General features: G+C 41.8%; 2 protein-coding genes across 5 annotated transcripts; one reads left to right on the forward strand and one right to left on the reverse strand.

The window, feature by feature from the left end:
* Nucleotides 1-2,785: 2,785 nt before the first annotated feature.
* Nucleotides 2,786-5,302, reverse strand: LOC135487259 (neurexin-4-like). Its single transcript, XM_064770784.1, has 6 exons — nucleotides 5,100-5,302; nucleotides 4,508-4,681; nucleotides 4,154-4,303; nucleotides 3,437-3,847; nucleotides 3,154-3,215; nucleotides 2,786-3,014 (listed from the first exon to the last, which is right to left on the reverse strand). Exons 3-5 carry the CDS (start codon nucleotides 4,281-4,283, stop codon nucleotides 3,160-3,162), a joined length of 597 nt encoding a protein of 198 aa, XP_064626854.1. The 5' UTR covers nucleotides 4,284-4,303; nucleotides 4,508-4,681; nucleotides 5,100-5,302; the 3' UTR covers nucleotides 2,786-3,014; nucleotides 3,154-3,159.
* A 1,461-nt stretch (nucleotides 5,303-6,763) lies between these two features.
* LOC135487222 (A disintegrin and metalloproteinase with thrombospondin motifs adt-1-like) lies at nucleotides 6,764-17,585 on the forward strand. Of its 4 annotated transcripts, XM_064770718.1 has the most exons (17): nucleotides 6,764-7,268; nucleotides 7,490-7,628; nucleotides 8,039-8,218; nucleotides 8,316-8,483; nucleotides 8,896-9,054; nucleotides 9,221-9,376; nucleotides 9,476-9,646; nucleotides 11,291-11,455; nucleotides 12,135-12,299; nucleotides 13,322-13,486; nucleotides 13,756-13,920; nucleotides 14,177-14,341; nucleotides 15,202-15,366; nucleotides 15,659-15,823; nucleotides 15,948-16,112; nucleotides 16,853-16,983; nucleotides 17,514-17,585. In XM_064770718.1, the coding sequence occupies exons 1-16, from the start codon at nucleotides 6,867-6,869 to the stop codon at nucleotides 16,951-16,953; spliced, it is 2,796 nt and encodes a 931-aa protein (XP_064626788.1). In that variant the 5' UTR covers nucleotides 6,764-6,866; the 3' UTR covers nucleotides 16,954-16,983; nucleotides 17,514-17,585. The 4 variants fall into 4 exon arrangements, 3 of the variants coding, with proteins under 3 accessions (XP_064626788.1, XP_064626789.1, XP_064626790.1); XR_010446789.1 differs by lacking the exon at nucleotides 17,514-17,585 and having other exon boundaries at nucleotides 15,948-16,511; nucleotides 16,853-16,909; XM_064770719.1 differs by lacking the exon at nucleotides 11,291-11,455.
* Nucleotides 17,586-17,706: the final 121 nt, after the last annotated feature.

Raw genomic sequence — 17,706 nt, forward strand, 5'->3', positions numbered from 1 at the left:
ATTCTAATGGAAAATATGTTGAGCTTCGTTTTGATCATACGCACCGCTAGGTTTTAATTATTGATAGCAAATGTTAACTTTGAGGCCTTTTAGAATAGAAATTGTTATCTCCCTGTAGGTCCTTGTTTGTCTGATCAAGACCACTCGAGTTGACCTCAAATTGCCACCAAAACTTCCGACTAGCCCCTCAGTTTTGGCCTGCATTGTGGGTCTACCCATGCTGTCTTGATTAAATCACCAAGGACTGCCAGTGGATATAAATCCCTTAATTCAAGCCAAAGTCAGCATTGGTATTCATCTTATCCACCAACCTGTTGGCCTATTGGTAGAAATGCAACAGTGTGTACATTGCATGCCATGTACCGGTACATTTGCGTCAGTTTCTACCAGGCTATGTTGAAAACCAAGATGGCATCATTTTTGGAATCGATAATTTGATCACGGCAAAGAGTTGTGCTTGGCAGGCCCTTGGTCATGCTGTGATTGATGAAACAGGTTTTCTCTGTACATGTTAAAATCTGCTGCAAACTTCTACAAATAATAACCGTTGGTTTGAGAGTTCTGTCGTAGAAAGCTGCTCATCTCATCTTGCATGTTGGTAGTTGTCAGCCAGATTTTCAACAGCAGGGAAGGTAGCTATAAGATAGTTATTTCTCCCTGTAAAAAAGTTGTCGCAGTGTTTTTGTCACCGTTAAGAAAGAGGGAGCAGCACTCCTCTATATAAACCAGCTTCTCAATTTACAACCCCTCGTTTTTCATTCGAACTTAAGAAACATATTATTCTCTGTAGAAGTATTGCGCGGAAATCTTTGAGGTTATTCATAAGTTATTGTTGAGATAATAATTCATGTTTTGTATCATGGCTCACTAGGTGTTTGTATAAATATGTTTTAAGTGTAACTTGTGTATATAGATTTTCATGTATCAATACTTTTCACCTTAACTGAACTACTGGGTGTTTCGAAATCGACTTGGAACTTTTGACCTGTAATATCTGAAGTGAGAAAAGTATCCACTACATTTTGTTACGCCTAATATAACTTCTCCATACTGACATGGAGATGATGTGCAGTGGTTGTTTCTTTTAAATGTGAAGCAGACAATTTAAATCTTGGATATTCTTATTTCTGGAGCTTCTGAGAGAAGACAATCAATTCATATCTTGATGCATGCATTGAAGGATTTTGATGCCGAAGGGTTCTTCTCTGTCAGTTCTTGTGTTGAAGCATGGTTTGTGGTACAGCTCATAGGTGGCAGTGTTGTTTGGTACCCATGATTTGGATGTATGACAATAAATTTCTGTTCCTATAAAAACGTTGAATACCTTGTTGTGTGCTTTGGCAGGCCTAAATCGTGGCGGTGTATCCCTGCATGACACTTTATAAGAACATGCAAATGTGTCACTGGTATTGCTCGAACTGTAGAAATCCGACTTTGTTTCTTATATTGGCATTGTTAATGACTTGCAAGATCCTTCTATGCAGTTTTATTTTTGGCCCCTGGTCATTCTAAGACTTACAGTATTACCTTTTTGTTGACAACTCAGTGAATGTAATAAATGGGCATGTCTCTTGAAATGTGTTCGTTAGTAAGGTGAAGTACTGCAGTAATAGCCCCACTACAGAGAGAACTATAAATCTGAAGGATAAAACATTAATTGCATCTGTGGCATTAGTTATGTCTTGAGGACTTCGTGGAGTGTCACAACATCAAGTTGGGTGATTTAGCATTTTGTAATTGGTGGATGTCAGCAACACAGTTATTTAGGACTACACTCTCTTGTACACCATGGTTTGTTTTCATGACGGTTCAATTGAAATCATGCATGATGACTTTCTGTCTTTTTGAGGAACATCCTGTGTTGTTTCTCAAAGCGTGTGTTTTCCTTACGGAAGTTACTCGTGTGCAAGGTAATTGTTCATTCTTCTAGAAACATGATAAATTGGGCACAAACTTTTAAATTTTTGTACAACTGCAGCCGAAAGAGTAAGTCAAACGCCGGGTGGATCCAAACATTTTTAATCAGTTTTTGTTTTCTTGTCAAGTCAGATATACTTTGAGATGTCACTGAATCTGCTCCATTTTATGTGATTATGTGTATGTTAAAAATGATTCTTTTCTTCCGCTCCCAAATTCATCAACCTGGCATTTGTCTGTGGGGTTCCAAATCAGACCATTGTTCTTCTAGAACTACACTGGCGGGTAATGTGAAAATTTGTTTGTGGTAGTTACCGCATTATTGTTCCACCAGCTGCTTGTAATATAAACCAAGTGTAACCTACTAGTAGATGTTACAAAAATGATGATATACTTTTGATATGAATAACTCCCGAAATCTACCCTTGGCTGCAGAAGTGCCGAAAAAGGTTGATAACCAATGTAGGTTATGAGTTCAAACAAACTGAAAATCCCAAGTATTTCAGCTACATGTGGCAGGAATTTGGTAAGAATTAAGTTTATATTTCGGGAGTTATTCAAGATCAAAACTATAAATTGTTTTTTGTGTCACCTAGTATAAATAATATTAATTGGGATAAAATGAAGTAATAATAAATATCAATTGATTATAAAGCATTGTCTCTTTTTCCTTCTCAGTGTTGGAACACCACATGATAAGTGTTCTGTTCCCACCATGCAACTATTAATCGAGGTAATTGTAGGTAGGAGCCAGGTTAGTCAGTTAGGTTACATTAGTCACTAATAGAGGTACTGGATATCGAATCCCTGTGACAAGTGGAGGTCGTTATGGAAGAACCTCTTGTGAAAGATGGACGTTGCCTGAAGCCCAAGACGTCGATGAAAAATGAAGTAAAATCGAACACTTTGTTGGTGTATTTTGTCTATTGTTGGTATTTTATTTCAAGGATTGTGTCAATCAAGATCCGCCGGTAGCGCAAGCTTCCCCTTGTTCACCCCAAATAATATAAACCTAGCCTAACGTCAACTTGTGTAAGAACTAAGATGTGTCAGTCGTTGTCCATTGTTTTGTGCGGCATCGCCGTTTTATAGTCAGCCTGAAAGAAGAAGAGAATAGAGAGTACCGGAACTCGTCTTGTGTGTCGTCCTTCTATAATAGCATGATGTTGGCAAATGTTAGTTCACTTCTTGAAATCGCGCAAAAAAAGCAGTAAATATATAAATCACTCTTCTTACCTTTTATCAACCAAAGCATTTCAGTTTTCCTATTCTAAAGTACCCCTGCTCCATATCACCTCCTGAAAAAAGTACATTTGAAATTTTCCGTATTCGGTTTCAGTAATCTCCATTAGTAATCGTTATGAGATATCACCGATCACCTAGATATCCATGTAGTTCACACCAGCGTTAGTGACCAAATGTGTTACCGGGTACAACTAATCGAGATGCCCCAACTTCACCAGCAAAGTCTGGTTACTATATATAGGATACAGGTTGATACCAACTATATAACACCTACCCGTGTCGCCCGCACAAAAGCCAGTAACGGGCAGGTCCTGCTTGTTACGGAGCACGCCATAATCCTGGCGCCAGACGGCGTCATTCGAGTCACAGTTGCACACCTTATCTGGGTCATCGCAATCTCCCCTGATCCCGCAGGCGCACTTCGCCAAAGACGAGTCGGAACCTTCCCAATAATCCCGCTCCTGTCCGTCACGATTCGTCCAGTAAGTAAACTTAACCGAGTCGCTGAAGATGGAGGTGATGGCGGCCGAGTGGCAACGCCATCTGATGTCTTGTGTGCAGCTCCCTGATGTGTCGATGAGACTCGTGAGTTGGGCCAAGGTGGCATTGTCATACTCGACGGATCTACTGAATTCGCAGATTCCTTCCTTGCCCTGGACATGGGTGTCGTTGAGGAACTGGTGACCTGGAGGCACAAGCAAACATGATATATACAATAGTTTGCGAGAACTCTCGCTTCGACTTGTATGCACGTGAACCAACGATTTTCCAATGCCGCAGTTTTCACATTAATTCGTTGATTACAATATCTTATTTGGCCTTCTTCGGAAATCGTCTGATTCAGCCCAGCACGTCTTACTGCCATGGCATATTGGATGATTAGATATTTATATACAAGTATGTACTCTTTGTTGCTTGTTTTAAATAAAGGCTACATGTGATGTATATATTCCGAACCACTGATTCACTGCCAACCAAACTTATGGCCTACCTATCTCAGTAATTCCAATTGCACCGTCAGCCGACATGTCACACCATGCATAGAATGGTTCTACGCCTGTATCTTTACCGTCAGGGTCTAGCTGCACCCAAGCATTGTCCACGAAGTCCCTTGTCTTCATCTCGCTGCATGTTCGAAGATCTACGCCAGGTGAACACGAGCAGGATAGCAACAAATAAAGAATAGTCCTTAAATTAACAACGGCACGAGTAGATGATAATAAAAAGCAAAAAGAATTCTTGTAGAGACGGACTAGGGTAAAAAACACAATACAGTTCTTCTGTCATCAAATAAAACAGTCATATGTGGTTCTTTTTAATCACAGTATAATCATGTAAGACTTACATTCGTCGCAAGGGTACAGGTTGCAATTCTCGAAAGTAGAAGCATCACCAATACATGGCCCAGTGATGTCGCCATGTGTCGTGAGGTCACATTCCCTGGTCCGTTCCCTCTTGCCGCCGATACAAGTGGCAGAACATGGCGACCATGGACCCCAGGAATTCCATTCGCCGGGAACTGAAGAAGAGTTTCGTCTTGATGAGAGCCGCACTGATAGATATCGGCGTTCTGAGAAATTTCAGGAGACTTCTAACGTGTATGCGCAACGTCCACAAGAAATACCAAATGTATATTATGACTTTATAATGATGCTTGGAAAAATCTCACACTTATTACTAAGCCTAGTAACTGTAATTCCCTTTTTGCATACATGTATACTGTTTTACCCAAAGGCCCCAATCAGTTTTTTGTTCGTGACTGAAGCAAAGACAATTCACTACCAGGCACTCATTCAATCCCTTTTCTTTTTGCTTTTCCTTCAAAAATTATTTTGACCATGCTATGGAACCTTCTCAGCGACTATCATGAAGTCTGACCTTACAGAGGAAAAATTGCAGGTTGGCACAGAGAGTAAACGTTTTCTTTTACAATATACCTGGGCACGGGTTTGTATTGCAGATTGCGAATTCAGCATCACTTCCATTACAATACTGGCCGCCAGCTCGTGGTGGGATACATGTTCTGTTTCGGTAGCTCTTGCCGCCGCCACACGTGACGTCACATTCCGACCATGAGTCCCAGTCCGTCCATTCGCCGTCAACTGTAAAAAAATTGTCCAGGCCTTTACAAAATTCTGCAAATACATACACTATCAATGAACCCTGCTTGAAATAACTTACGAGAAGGACGCTTTAAAGGCATTTTTCGTGGCAAGGCGGGTCAAATACAAATATTCATGGAATACAAGACGTACATTGCATTGTATAACAAGCGGTTTTTTTTAGGATTTAGAGAAAAGGTGCAGTGTGAAACATACAGATGTGTTGACAGTGCGTACTACATGCTTAGGGTTCACGTGAGGAATAAAGAAAATAAATTCGAGCGCACCTGTATGAAATTTGCAAGACCAACCTTTCGCAATACGCGCCCCAAAACATTTTGGTTTAAGCATTACTTACTCAGTTTTAGGATGTACACGAGGCAAAACAGAAAAGAGAACACGGTAAATAGGAAAAGACTATACATTAAAACTGGAAGAAAAAGGGAATTATCAGCATAACAGTCAACATCATCAAATGATCGTGTCTCATCCGGTGAAAAGAATCCAATTATCCGTAAAGAATCTAAGAATCAGTAAAACCACCTCAATGAGGCGAGCCACCGTTGAAGGTGTGTCTATTCTAGAGTCAAAATCTTCCGTATAAGAGAATACCGTGCGGCGCCGACGATTTTCAGAAAGAGAATCAAAGCAACACGACTTGATAGAGGGCCATTACGTTGACATAAATACACACTTTCATTAGATATCAGATGAATATTTCAGAGGTGGTAACAAAATTATACTATACCCAATTGTTCTTGATAAATCAGTGTGGAATTTGATTAGCCCCATGTAAGTCATTCAATTACATGAAGATACTTAAGTAACACGTAAGACAGCACGGACATTAGCCATAAAGATACAAATGTAGTTTAATTAATCATGGTGATGTGATTTCGAACACGTCCAAAAGTTTCCGCATAAACTGTTATCACAGATGTCGCGCGTATGTAGCAACCCATCACCGCTGTCGCCGTTGATTTTAACATCAAAGATCACCAAATGATTACTTCCACATGAAGTTTAAACACCTAATATTTTATTTGATAATATTTGGTGATTTGGATTCAAAAGCTGCCTTAGTTTTTGAGCTGGCCATGGCGATCGTTTTAGGATCTACATGTATTTGAAGTATAACTGCATATATATACACATGACGAGAGATGCGCATGCCAACAACATTGGAACTGGAAGACGGTCACTGTCCAAATATCAATCACGTGACGGGATCCACGTGACATGTAACCTCATTGCCGTGACACTGTTGTAAGCATGATCAACATCTTCATCGTATTCGTCGTCATCGGATCGTCCAGCCTCAGACATTCTCAGTTACTCGTGCAATTAAGTTGATTGATCATCACCAACCACGCACGCGATGTCCTGCCATGAACATACACTGTAAAGAGATTGAAAATTAAAAATTCATCCCCTTCTCATCGATTTTGCATGGCAAATGCATATCTACTTCATAACCAGACCAAGCAGAGACAGTCTAAGGAATAGCTTGGGAAGATTTCTCTCAACGTCCCAAATACACAAAAGCAATGTAAGACGGAGCAAGCCTTAAACATTTTGCAGCATTATCGATTCTAAAAAGCCATGCGCTTACACCGTATCATACAAGTGCTTCTCATTTTCTATATCTATGATGTTTTCCAATTCGTGGCTGGTTCCTCCCAACTTAGCGTTGGCGACGAGACCGTGCACAACCCGTTACTCAAAACCAAAGGATTGTACGAGATCGTCCAGAAGGATGCAGCTGGCAAGCAGCTTCCTGGCAAGCAGCTGCCACTTGGGTACGTGTACCGCACCGTCGATGGCTTGGGTCTGGCCACTCAGTGCTTCTACGAATGTCGCATGGACCCCCAGTGCAAGTCGTTCACCCACAATGAGCGAAATGGATCATGTTTCTTGAACAGCAACTCCTTTACTGAGGTTACCCCGGTTGACGCCTTGGACGGGATCACTTGCTACGATGGAGACTCCTTCTCAATCCCTGGGGTGAGTAGCATATTATCAGATTTTACCAAAACACGTTACCTATACCAGAATCTTTCAAATGAGAACCCAGCGTCCCCGGTTCGAATCACGGTGCGGTCACTTTATTAGTTTTCTTCCCGTGATTTTTTTCTTATCATTAAGCGTTATTTTCGGGTGAGTATGGTCTTTAATAACGAGTGTCTTGCAGATACACGTAGTTTATGCAATTTTGTTCTATCCAGGAAGCGCTTGGCTCTTGTGCCCAAGTCCCTTGCAAGAATGGCGGTATCTGCTTGGACAAGTATGATGAAGATACGGAAAAGAAGGACTATGAGTGTGTATGCCCAGACGAATGGTCAGGGAGGACATGTGAAACACAAGGTATCATTTTTTGAAAAGCTTTATTGAAGAGAACCGCGTTAGAATTGCCTGTGCATCCCTCATATAGAAAATTACTATCATTTACAAGCAATAGTAAGAGAAGGCATTTCCAGGAAGTAATACGGTCCAGCATTCGACGACAGAAACAATGATTCTGATTGTCTGTATTCATGAGAGGACGGAGTCCATGCCATGTCATCAATAGAAGTCCTAAAAAACACAACTTTAACACAAACACTTTGTTTATGACCCTTATATTTACATCAGTAGATTTGAAAAAAGGATGTCAGCTTAGTGATCCTATTGATTTCCACTTGATAGCAAGCCGCTGGTACATCAAGCCATCGGACCCTTGAATAATAACTCGGTATAGTTGGCTAATTCTTGCGTTCTACATGTCAACGTTTCAGCCGGGGTTGCAGTGTGGGAGGATTGGAAACCCTGGGGCGACTGCTCTGTATCGTGCGGCACAGGGTACAAGGAGAGAACCAGGAGGTGCATTGACAGTCTCACTAAGGAGGACCGCAATGAGCAGGAATGCTGGGGATGCTCCCTCGAGATCCAACTCTGTACTCTAAAACCATGTCCAGGTATGGTTAGCTCGTGGTGCTCATTCATGTTCTCCGGTCGCTGTGCCTTTAGAACAAAGTAGAGAATAAATATTTTGATGTTAAATTTTCATTTCAGTTTGGGAAGTCTGGTCGACCTGGTCCGACTGTAGCACCAACCGAACGTGTGGGCCTGGGATCAAGACTCGTACTAGGACTTGTAGGAATGGGGGTACCATCGACAAGGATCCGGGATGCTTTGGCAGGCCGACTGAAAACGTCCCTTGCGAATCTCCAACATGCCAAAGTAAGCAAATGATTATTTGTTATTTCAATGATGAAGTATTTACATTATGTCAACATGCTCGATGGTTTATGCTATCTTTGCCAGCACTCGTTCAATATTCTAAATGTTTCTCTTAAATAAACCAATAAATTGGGTCACTGGTTGAGACTTTAGTTGTGGGGTGGTATGGTGGTCGTTGTTGCATTCGCTACATATGCTACTAGCACTAATAAAACACGTGTCTGGACCTCCGCTATAATTACCAGTTTGCTTGAGAGTAGCGATCAGTGGTTATCGAATATTTCTTTACTTTACGAATGTGTATGCTGACAGTTGACAGAATGTTACATGAACTAAGAAAGTGGCGTTTGTGTTCGCAGTTTGCAGGTTACCCTCACCTAATTCCTACTATCCGGTAATTTCAAATTTCTAGCGATAATCCGCCTTGATGGGTCCTCCAACTACGGAGAGGGGCGGGTCATGATCTACAATGATCTTGACCAGACGTGGGGTCAAGTCTGCGGCACAGGATTGGACAAGCAGGATGCTGACGTTCTATGCCATCAGGTTGGACTTCCAAGGGCAGCGGAGGGTGAGCTCAGAAACAGCATACTATAAGCTTCCTTAAATAAAAACGCAATTTATAGCAGGATATGGCGTTCAAAAGAAGGCATTCTTCAACAAGAAATCGCTTCTCTGACTGAAATAATTATGTTGTTGATTCTGATCATCAAGCCAATTTCTTTGTCTCTTTTCAGTTGTAACGGGCAGTTCTTTCGGAATTTCTGGCGATCCTTTCTTCTTGGGTAATCCTCAGTGTGATGGCACGGAGCCCTCCATTCAGAGATGCCAACACAGTGGTTGGTCGACTAACATCGATTGCCATGGGGGGCCCGCCAAAATCAAATGCGCGGGTGAGTCAGATTTTAATGGCTCTATATACCCACCCTACCACAAGACAAATGTTGTGTTCATTTCCATTGATGTCTTTGATCCCTTTTTTTCCATTTTAGTAAACGGTGCCTGGAACTGCTGGTCAGAGTGGGACCCGTGTTCAGTCACGTGTGCGGATGGTATACGAACGAGAACGAGGCTATGCGATGATCCACCGAATCTGAATGGTGGCGCTGTATGTCCCGGTGCTCGAAAAGAGACTTTGCCGTGTAATCCTGGAGACTGCCCTGGTATGTCGATCATTCTATGGCAAATTTTACACTTCTATTTCAAAATTTTGGACTTTTTTCTCTTGGAAAAATCACTAGCAATATACATTTTTGATTTAGTGCAAAAGAAATTGTAGTATCGTAAGATTGTCCCGATGCAAGAATCTTAATTGTATGAACTTTTGCTTGGCATTCGGTAAAGCGAAGACCTGGCATTATGCCTATAGCTTTTAATCTTTCAGATACCGGTAAAACTCATTCGTGTCACAAAACCATTAATCGTGTTTTAATGAATCCTGAATCTTCCTTCTTTGAATTATTGAAAGCATTGATCACATTAAAGCGATTACCAGCCCTCTCGCACGCAACGTTCATCTCGGGTCTCATGACTTATTTAGTGATGTATTCAAACGATGGCGTCGTTTGTTGCAGACGAAGTCACACAACGGCAAACTCGTTTATCTGCACAACAATATCCTCGATATGTATGAGCCACGTGTAACCTTTAAATCTCTCAAAAGAGTGTTGATTTGTTTAAGTACATGTGTAGTCGTGTAATTGGTGTCATCCCAAAAATGCTCAAGGAAATCAGATTAAAAAAACACTGCAATTTCCCATTTTTTTCCTCACAACCGTTACCTATTCTCTTTTGGTGTCCTGTTCTTTAAAAAGTAACTTCTGAGGACATACACGTTCGCTCCTTGCAGCAGATAAAGAATTTTTTGAAAGTCACGTTGATTCTGTGAAACCAGACGTCAGCAGTTCGATATATCGAACTTCCGACGTCTGGTTTCATCTGGTTCTAGCGTTTTCCAGAAATTTTTATACTACCCCCAAAGGGCAAAAGAGATTACGACGAGTATATTCTCCATTATCCTGAAGCTCAAACAATTATCCATCTTCGTTTGATCAGAGTCCTTAAAAGACTCTGGTTTGAACAACAAATTCGTTCATGGCGGCAGGCGGCAGCGGCGGCGCGATTGTGACCAAGTGGGGGAAGAACCGCGCACAGGTCCTTCCACGCAATAGTCACAATGCAATCTGCACATTCATTGCAACGGCAGAGGTTACTGTCCTTTTAAAAAATAATTTGGAATCCGAGTTTGGCAGTAACAACGTCGAAGACCGGCAAGAGCCATATAATGAACATTTCCAGGTGGCATTATAAGCCATTTCGATTTCGTTATCTTATAAAATATCTTTAATCGCATTGGCAAGGGAAATTGTAGCCTTTACGGTTATGACTCATAGTACCACTTGTATCAAAGAACTGATCGATGTGGTCGGGAAAATGAAATGGTAGTATCAAGAATATATGTAATTATCTCCCTCATACTCGGATTCCTTATTTTTTTACCTTTCTTGCGTATTTTGCACATCCTGAGCACCATTTACATTCGACAGTGTATTATGATCGTTGTTTTTCAAAACTGGGCACACCGCAATTTCTATTTAACTAATATCTCCATTATTTAATATTTCACATAATTTTGTTCCCTTGTACTACTTACCATGGGTTTTCGGCAGGGACACACGAGCACCTACACGTATGCATATTTCCCGACCAACCGCGCTGCACTCAAGTCATTATGGCGCCTGCGATCAGATATTCAACAACTTGTAACCTACCTTTTATCCCAAAATCTCACAAAAACTACCCGGCAGTTGATGGTCAATGGTACCCTTGGCTGGCCTGGAGTGAATGCTCAAAGAACTGTGGAGGGGGCAGGCAGACTCGAACCAGGTCGTGTAAACAGCCCGAGAATGGTGGCATGATATGCATTGGTAGTGCTTCGGAGGAACAGGATTGCCAAACCCAACCTTGCCCAAGTAAGAAACCAGCTGCTTTGATTTAATAAATTAATACCGAACTGGCGGTACTTGGTTGTCTAATCAAGAACCACTGCGGTAGACCAAAAAATGCGGACCGAATTCCGAGGCGCCAGTCAATGGTTTTTATGTTATTTGAGGTCTATCCAAGGAGTCTTGATTTGACAACGAAGGACATACAGCGAAGTAATGATTTCTATACTAAGGTGGCTCATAGAAAGCATTTGCCCTCATATTTCAACCTAGCGAGCCTTGGTTGCGACACCAAGGGCAGCTGCGATCAAAACGAAACTAAACGTGTTTCCCTTTACCAACATTGATATCATGTGGCCGAGGGCATAACGTCATCATGTTGTCGCGCAACTCCTCCACTTCCCACCACACCTGAACACTTCGCTTCGTGACCTTTATCGCCGTCTTAAGCGATTCAGAAGACAGTCGTTTGATAATATTCTTATTAGTGTCTTTACCCCTCATCCCCACCTTAATAACATGCATTCTTCCCTTGGACTCACTTGGGGATCCTGGCGCCTTGTGCTTCATGATCATGATGACCACTGGTAACAAAGATAACTGTAAAAAAGAACTCAATACAACCATGAGTCAGAAGTATGTTGACAGCTTACAATTTCCAAGAAATATAAGGAAAAGGTTACAGTCGTTTGCGATGACTTTTCAGTCGACTGCACTTGGAAGGAATGGCAGAACTGGGGACCTTGCAATGCCACATGTGGAACCGGCTACATGACCAGGACCAGGGGTTGGAACGAGGCAAAGTACAATGGCAAGGCGTGTGAGGGCGAGAGCATTGAGGCTGCCAAGTGTAATGAGGATCCGTGCCCTGGTAAGTTCCAGGTGTTTTATTGAACAATATGTGTAATCTAAGTGCCCAACTTCAAAATGCTCCGTATCCACTTGAAGTTATTGGAAAATGTATTAGAAATTTGGCGGATGCTTCGAAATTCCCACACCAGGTGTTCTTGCTATGGAGAATAGCGTGCAGTATGGTAACAGTATTAGATTGGATGGATGGAGCATTTTGTTTTTTAACTCTTTAATTGTTAGTCAATCTGTGCACAGGCGAGGCGAAATTTCAACTTTATTTCAGTTTTTGATGGAATCACAGTTTTGTCCATTTGAATGTCTAACCACAATAACAATCCACTCGTTTCTTCTGTCTCTCATTTATTTATTTCAAACATGTAGCACGTGACCAACCTAGTTCGCAAAAATAAGATAGAAAGGTACAATATTGAAAACAAAATAGAAATTAACAGTACGAGTACGCGCTGCGAAACGTATGGTGTAAAACGATTGAAGTTTCAGAATATCGGCAAGTATTGCGTCATGACCGATTACAACTGCGCATGCCCAGTGTGGATCTGCAGGAAGAGGTAGAGGACAAGAGCAACAAAGATGGGTCGACGGTAAGACAACTTTTTAATTGTTTCGCAATCTCCTGCTTCGTCTCCACCACGAATGTTCTGCCTACTTTTATTGCTTTCTACACGTGAGATGGGACCGGTTTTTTTACGTGTAGTCAGAAAACGAAAATCCTCTAAAAAAACATATATCACCAAAAAAGTTAAGAAATACATGTAATCAATAAGCATGGCATGCTTTGATTTTCAAGCACCTCCATTTAAATCTTAGTTGGGTCTTTTTCTCTTGGCACCCTTTCTTCCTTCCCTGTACCTATCAAAGCACAGATATTTTAAGCCATAAGCGACCTTTGGAACTTGGAATTACATTATAGTTTAATTTCTCAATGCTTTAGATGTAAAACATTAAATGATAATTTGCTAATTATTTATATATCGGCAAAACTATTTGGACAGGTCTATTTATAGATCTTGTAAAATTCAGTTGATGGCTACTGGAAACCATGGACCCAATGGGAAAAGTGTGACGTCAGCTGTGGCGGAGGACTTCGATCCAGAACTAGGGAATGCGTTCAGCCGAAACATGGCGGAGTTGAATGTGAGGGTGAGGGTCGAGAGGACGAGATTTGTGGAACAGAACCTTGCCCGAGTAAGTGGTCGAGTTACCCAATGAGTAGGCGATCGAACCGTTAGCAAGTTCCGTCCAACGTCAAGCGAGTATATCATGAGTGCATCAGGCAGAGCGAATAGGTTGGCGATCGAACCTTTAAAGGTCAAACGAATGTATCTTATACAGAGCGCTTTGATCACGCCACGTGTTGCTCACGAACAATTGACTTGGATGTGATGCGAGATGTGAAATGTAGAGATAATCTGTTGGAGTTCTTTTAGTAATGACTTTGCCGTCTCATGTTGCAGTCGATGGAGTGTGGCTGTCTTGGAGTGTCTGGCACAACTGCACAGCACTTTGTGAAGGAGGAAATCAGACCCGTACCAGGGATTGCAATGGTCCTTACCACAATGGTAGAGAGTGTGAGGGACTTGGCAATGAGACGAGAAGCTGTAACTCCCATCCTTGCCCAGGTAAAGAAACAGCTATCTCTGTTGAAGATCTGCAAGTCCAAATTATGACACATTTTTCCGTATAAACATGTACAGTGCATGCATTGAAAGTCCTCAAGATGCTAATTTATCCATGTCCCCACAAGAAAATAAAAAGTCAATGTTAATCATCAAATAACATAAAACCAGTTAGAAATAATTCATGAAATAAACGTACGGAGTAAAACAGGATCACTACTACATGTAGTTGGGACTTTCAAAAAGTTTTCATTTGCAGTCGATGGTGTGTGGCAAAGCTGGTCAGACTGGGGTCCATGCTCCGAAAATTGTGATACAGGTGTCCAGAATCGATCTCGAGAATGCGATGGCCCTTACCATGGTGGTGCGCCTTGTGAAGGAGAGGCCAGTGAAGAAGGGGAATGTAATACCCATCCATGCCCAGGTAACATTGTTGTCCTCTCGCTGCGGAACCGGAACCCAGCGCTTGTCAAGGTCATGTATTCTGGTTAAACATTGTGGCTGTAACTGCATGGGGTCGGCTGATGAATCTCGTGAATGCAACACGAACCCATTTTTTTTCTTGAATGTTTTTTCTCTCTTATGCTGTCGTTCGTTGTAGGCGTTCTGGAACTTTACATATCTATTATGCGCTCCACAACAAAATGTGTATCTTTCTAACAGTGGCTTTAAATAGGTTGCTCACGTGTTCGTGCAACGGTATGATTTTGGTGCCTCAGCACCGTGCCTTTTTAAAGTTCTATTACCGCATGCTTCTTTTTTACGTACTCCGAACAAAATGGGTGTTCACCATACTATTCTGTTAATATCGTTGACATAGAAAAGCTGTCATTCATACATGTAGCACACTCACATCTATAGAAATGAATTATTATATTTGTTTTTGCTTTGAATGTTTTATCATTTCGTTGAAAAATGAAGTAAAATCACTGTTTCTGTCAAATAAGGCCGACAACTGTGCTTTTTACCGTAAACGATGCACGTGATTCGGTGTTTTTCCATTCACTATAGTGTTGGCAGATCTATAGTTTACCTGCGGCATTTTGTAGTAAACTGTCTAGGTTGTTGGGAATTCCAACAATTCTCCATAAATGGTCTACTTCAAACAACATTTTTGTGATGACAGCGTGAGGAAGATGATTATGAATTCAGTTGAGAATATTGATGTCTTGTGCCCGGCGTTTTACAGAAGTCAAAATTAAATATGTGACTGGAGTCTGTACGAAATTGAGTTTCGCCGGATGAGATTCAGGTAAGTTCTGACATACCCCCCCCCCCTTTCAGTTGATGGTTACTGGAAACAGTGGGGAGACTGGCAACAATGTGACAAGACATGTGGCGGAGGAAAGCAGTCCAGGACAAGAAAGTGCAAGCCCGAGATGTATGGTGGTAAACCATGCCAGGGCAGTGCGACGGAGGAGAGGAACTGTGCGGAAGACCCATGTCCGGGTAAGATGCAGTGTTGGCAGATCTAGCAGCAGTGACGCTGGGTATTTTTTTACGAGAATTTACGGTCCTGCTGGAAACATGTTTTGATTAAGCGCAACATCGTCTGATACTGTAAGCTCTTTCACTATATTCTTTTACATGTAAAAATAATGACCACTTTAAAAAATTGAACCGACGCAGGCGCGAATATTAAGACTATATTATTTTGAGGGCCAAAACAGGGTAAAGAGATGTTGGTCTTTTGAGTTATTCATCCTTGGCTCAATCCCTCTAATTTTAACTTTCGTTTAAGTGGACGGTTACTGGAAGCCATGGACTGATTGGACTGACTGCTCCGTGTCTTGCGGTGGAGGCACACAGAACAGGTCAAGGGAGTGTGTCCCGGGCAAGTATGGAGGTTCAAACTGTTCAGGGGAGTGGTCGGAAACACGAGTTTGCGGCGAGAAACCGTGTCCAGGTAGGAAACATGTTTTCATTTCCAGAATTGCAATAAAGAATTGGTGGCCGATTCACCACGATTCGAAATGCGTCTTCTTTCAATATTCCCGCAAGATTTGATATCTTGTTTTAATGCATTTCAGTTGATGGTGTTTGGGAGAAGTGGCAAGACTGGTCGACGTGCACAGTATCGTGTGACGGCGGCACAAAAGGCAGGGTACGCGGCTGCAGCGGACCCCTGCATGGAGGGAAGAACTGTACAGGACCATGGAAGGAGGAAGAGGCGTGTGGTACTACACCATGTCCCGGTGAGATCCCAAGTCACAATTCAGCTTTTAGACTCGATATTTTTTGCATGTGCTTGAAGATACTTTGCTCAATCGCATGAGCAATCACGCGATCTCCTCGCATATGAAATAACTCCGAGAGGACTATAAATGTCTTTCAAGGAATATACGCGCGTTTTATTTTCAATTTGCGCTTTCGTGGCAAGGCAAGGGTTCTAATCAAAGCGTTTTTTCCAGTGTATTCTTGTCGTATCAACGTTCTTTAGGTTTTTGGCAAGAGGCACTCGGTAAGATAGGCGTATTTTCTCTCGACAGGATGAGGTATAGGAGTACGTGTTCATGATGTAGTAATTTTACTGTCTTATCACCTTTTTGACATCACGCACTTTGCACCTCAACCTGAAGATAAGGGTGCAGAAGGTACGGTCGATTTCCTTCGTGTATTTTTGTTGATCACGTTTGATGCTCATTCGTATTAATATCTCAACAATCACAAAATATCTTTTCAAGTTCTGTTTACGTTACAAAATCTGCTAGAAAGTATTATGAAGACAGATATCGTTTGTTCAATTTCAAAGTGGTTCTGCGTACACTTTGATTTATTCCAAACACTATAAGTATGAGTATGCATCACCGCGTTTAGGAATTATCAAATGTACACTCTTATTTCACACACACCCTCGGAAAAAACCCCGTGCAATTGTGGCCTACCATCAATCGGTAACCTTATGTTTCCTAACCAGTAATGCATAAGTCATTAGTTTCATTCCAGTGGACGGAGTATCGAGGACTTGGGGTACTTGGAGTCTGTGTTCGGCAACCTGAGGTGGCAGTATCAAAATACGACACCGGGCATGCATAGAACCGGAATACGGTGGAATTGACTGCATCGGTGAGTCGGCTGAAACCAGAAGATGTAAAGAAGCTACATGTTCAGGTGATGGATATTGTCTTTGTCACCCATCCAGATATGGATGCGATGCAATCAAAACCATTAATGACTGCTCTCTTGGACAGACAGCCCAGTTACTGCGCGTGGCCGAGGATATTTTGAAGGACAGCTGGCATAAGCCTTGTTTAGGATACTGTGCGTGTAACTGACAGTAACTTGTATTAATAACTTTGATAAATATGGTAACATGATTGGAAAATCTAAAATTTATATTCAAGTTTTAAATTTCAAACGAACTAACCTAACCTTTAATCAGGGTATCTTCTTGAACCTGCACCGAGGTAAATCAGATGCCACAGCAACAGAACTGGGTTACCATCTGCCGCACCAACCAATTTGGGTCAGCCAAGGGCCTGAAACAAGCTGCACCTAGACTTGAGAAAAATTGGTCAGCTCTCACATTTCTTCAGCCTCCACTCTGAAAGTGCAAAATATTCAATTTCGATCGTTCAACGATCATATTTATACAGGCCCGAAGATGAAGCTTCCATGAAGTGGACTTGTGACGAGAAATCAGATCGACTTATCTGGACCATCTGTTCGGCATTGGATAGCCGAGAGCCTATGTAGTTATGTCATGTTCAGTTAAAAGGTTTCGACCATGGTAGAAGGCTGAAAAGTTGTAAGGTCGAAGCCAAAGACGAAAAAGATAGGGAGAAGCCA

The sequence above is a fragment of the Lineus longissimus genome, chromosome 4 (genome assembly GCF_910592395.1).
Source record: "Lineus longissimus chromosome 4, tnLinLong1.2, whole genome shotgun sequence".
NCBI classification, from domain to species: Eukaryota; Metazoa; Nemertea; class Pilidiophora; order Heteronemertea; family Lineidae; genus Lineus; species Lineus longissimus.